Genomic DNA, 3,645 nt, shown 5'->3' with positions numbered 1-3,645 from the left:
AAAAGGTCTTTTTAGCAATTATGAATTAGATTAGGATGCAAATGGTCATGTTTTTATATTTACTTACTAATTTGCATTCAGTAATCTGACTAGACTGCACAAGAATTTAAATGTCTTGACAGGAGATAGTAGCTGTTAGTTCTCTTGGGATTTCATTATAATGAACGTGGTAAATAATTCAGGACCATAGGAGAGGCCAATGAGTAGGCAGCACCTGGTGCTATATTGTTCATGCTTAAGCACGCAGAATCCAAAGATGGCATTCTACACCTGTCACTATTGTTCTGGCTTAAACAGAAATTCTATGTTCTGTGGCAATTGAAATAATAATTGATATTTTTTCCTCTTCCAATTTTTCTCCACAATAAAAGAAAGGTGTGCTAAACTATTTTAAAAACAGAAGTGATATCCTCTTATAAATTTCCACTGGTAAAATTTCAAATCTGTTTTCTGTATTAAGTGATAGATTGCTTTAAAGAATTAGGGACCTGCCCTAACCGGTTTGGCTCAGTGGATAGAGCGTCAACCTGCGGACTCAAAGGTCCCAGGTTCGATTCTGGTCAAGGGCATGTACCTTGGTTGCGGGCACATACCCAGATCGATGTTTCTAACTCTCTATCCCTCTCACTTCCTTTCTGTAAAAAGTCAATAAAATATATTTTTTTAAAAAGAATTAGGGACCTGTCTACCTTTTTTGCTGGGGCTAAACTGAGTCTTTCTGTATTTCTACTTTTGTTCTGCAAGGTAGAGCTTCTCTTTATCACAGTATTCACATTGTGAGCATCTTCTGAGGGAAATAATGCCATCTTCTGTCCAGTTGCTCACTCTGAGGACATTCCTAAAGTCCTCCGTTTCTCCCCCTATTATCCAAGTGGCTTACCCCACTTCTTCTAGTAGTCTAACACTTTAAAAACAAGCAGGAAATGATTGGCAAAGGGCTCATATATTCTCCTGTGCCCCCAGCTGAGTGGACATAGGAAGTCCCTCCATTCCCCAAGAGAACAAGAGCCGGAATGAGCGGCAGACATTGCATGCAGACAGCGGGGGGGGCACCAGAGCCCCCCATCCCCCCAGGATCAGACAGAGCTTAAGCCATGAGTTGCATGAAAAATGTTGGAAGGGCAGGGGATTTCTCAGTAGGAAAAAAGGAAGATGTGCTTCACATCTCCGAACTAAAGTTTTTACAGTGCTGGGCCATAAAAAGGACCTGAAGAAAGACTGTAGGGCTTTATATCGCTAAAGCTTTATATCTAATTGTCAGATATGCTTTGTCTTTGTTTTTAAATGATAGCTTATTAAAGAGGTTTACAATATATTTTATTTAAGTATACTATTTTAAACCTTTGTTATATATAATAAAGCATATAACTGTGTGTAATAAAAATATAACTATCTAATTAAAATATATAAAATATTTTATACCTCTAATAGACCATTTACATATACATAAATGTATAATTTATTTTTAACAGGTTTGATTGCTTTCCTTCGGGACCTGTGTGAGAGTAGTTGGAGCAGTGACTGCCATCTGGTGGCAAGCCAGAATCATCACTTTGTGGTTACCAAGATGCCCACTCCTGACTCACATGGTATGCACTGGCAACAGGGCGCCTCAAGAGCCTGGAGGGTGACTGAGGAAGGAGCCTAGTGAAATCACCCTTCGCTTCCACCTGAATGAGTTGTCCATCCCGGATTTTGAGCCAGGAGCCAACTCCAAAATGGCACCTCTGAAGACAAGATTTGAGATGCTCTTATGTTTTAGACAAAGATCTGCTGGTTCCCTACCAGCGGGTAATCAAGACTGAATACACACACACCAAGAGGGGCATGTGATGACATGGAGCCTGAAATAAACTGCTCTGACTTGTGTGACAGTTTACCTGGCCAGGAGCTGGAGCGGAGACCCATTCATGATCTCTGCAAGACAACAATTGTAAGTAAGCAGCCCTGGGGTGTCAGGGCTGCTCAGAAATACATGTTGTTGGGGGGGAGAGGGGTGGAGGAGGAGGAAATGTTAATGAAGGACATGTATTTCCAGGCTTTGGTGATGATGGGGCAGTTCACCTTTGATCTACAGAAGAGCCTCATTCCTAACAGCTTCTCTTTATTCTGTTCTCAGACCTCTTCCCACCACAGTAAGACCATTTCTTCATTGTCTCCTGCCCTCGTGGGTATTGTGTGGACTTTTCTCAGCTGTGGACTTCTTCTGATAGTCTTCTTTCTTGGCTTCACAATTCGTTGCAGAAAGAACAGGTAAGCAGCCCATGCCTAGTTTCTCATCTCCCATAGCCTGAATCATGAAACCCAGAATGTTAGTATCTTTTTGGTACTATAAACTGCCAGCTGGTATCAGTAGATCTTGTCTCCTTCTGTGGCATTAAGCTATGTAAGAATCCCCCCCCCCAAATGGTCCTGGCCTTGAGATAGAATTCCCTCTGGAGGAGAAAGATTTCACCCAGTGTTGTGCTACCTACTGCAAGGATAACCCCCCTCTCCTCATAAAGGAGGTCACAACTCTTCTAAGAAGATGAGGTGTTTGTATTAAAAATGGAGAGCATGTAGAAATCTTCTGAAGCAATACTAAGTTTATGTCAGCACAATTGGAACCAATCTGGCTGGGTTAAGGTTTCTGCAAAAATAGTGAAGCCCTACTACCTGGTTGTTCTGCTAGACAATTCTGACTGGTTGGAAAGTCACTGGCTCATCAGGGTAAGTATCGGTGGCTCCTGGGGCTGACAAAAGGAAAAAATGATGACTGTCTTCTGAAGGGTCTTGCAGAATCTTGTCTTCACTGCTATTCGATACTTTCCTCAAGGACCAACCCTTCCATCCCTTCCACTCCAGCACCCTGCACCTCATCCTGCCCCAGCTGTCCCAGGCGGCCTCCAGTCCTCTCTTCCTGCTCCACAGCTGTTTTTTTCTGGATGGAGCCCACATCAGATTTCAACAACTCCCTCAGAGAAGCCAAACTCGTCTGGCCCCACTCCAGCCTTAAACTTGGTGGTGACCAAGTGTATCGTGCTCCATTATCTGGTTTGGCACTCAGAGGAGGACCAGTCAGTAGAATTTGTCTAGTGGGCATTTTGGGGTGCCATTGGCCATTTGAGGCATGGAGGACATGGAATTATTAAGTAGCAGTGACTTGGTCTGCGGGGCCAACCTCAACATGGCAGTGATAGACATGTGGTACTCTGTCCTGAGTATACCCCTACCGCTGCTCCAGCCACTTTCATTCTCAAATACACTAAACCTACGCCCATCTCAAGGCCTTTGACTTACTGCCCCTTACTGTTCCCACTACCTAACAGTCTTCTCCATGTCTTTCCATGACTAGTTACTTCTCATCATGTAGGTCTTGGCTCAGATGTCACTTCTTCAGAGAAGTCTTCCCTGATCATCTTACCTAAAGCAGCCTCTTTACCCAGTGGCTACCCAGTCCCCATGTCTCATTCCATATCCCATCACTGTTTTATTTTCTTCATAGTAAGTATGACTCTCTGATATTATCATATTTATTGATTACCTTCTTATTGTCTGTATCCCACACCAGAATATAAAGACTGTAAACTCTGGAACCTCGTCTATCATGCTCACTACTGTCTCCAACATTTAGAACAGACTCTGGATATAATAGGTGCTTAGTAA

General features: G+C 42.9%; 1 protein-coding gene across 1 annotated transcript in view; it reads left to right on the top strand.

Annotated features, from left to right (window-relative positions):
- Positions 1 to 3,645, top strand: part of GPR156 (G protein-coupled receptor 156) — a 112,307-nt gene that overhangs the window by 53,975 nt on the left and 54,687 nt on the right. The window contains exons 3-4 of the mRNA XM_006090923.3: positions 1,473 to 1,933; positions 2,120 to 2,253. Coding sequence (XP_006090985.1) covers positions 1,838 to 1,933; positions 2,120 to 2,253 — 230 coding nt within the window. The 5' untranslated portion in view covers positions 1,473 to 1,837. The remainder of the gene's footprint in view (positions 1 to 1,472; positions 1,934 to 2,119; positions 2,254 to 3,645) is intronic.

This window comes from Myotis lucifugus, unplaced genomic scaffold (assembly GCF_000147115.1).
Source record: "Myotis lucifugus unplaced genomic scaffold, Myoluc2.0 scaffold_84, whole genome shotgun sequence".
Classification (NCBI taxonomy): domain Eukaryota; kingdom Metazoa; phylum Chordata; class Mammalia; order Chiroptera; family Vespertilionidae; genus Myotis; species Myotis lucifugus.
The sequence above is the reverse complement of the archived record's forward strand: the minus strand, read 5'-3'. Positions and strand labels throughout refer to the sequence as shown.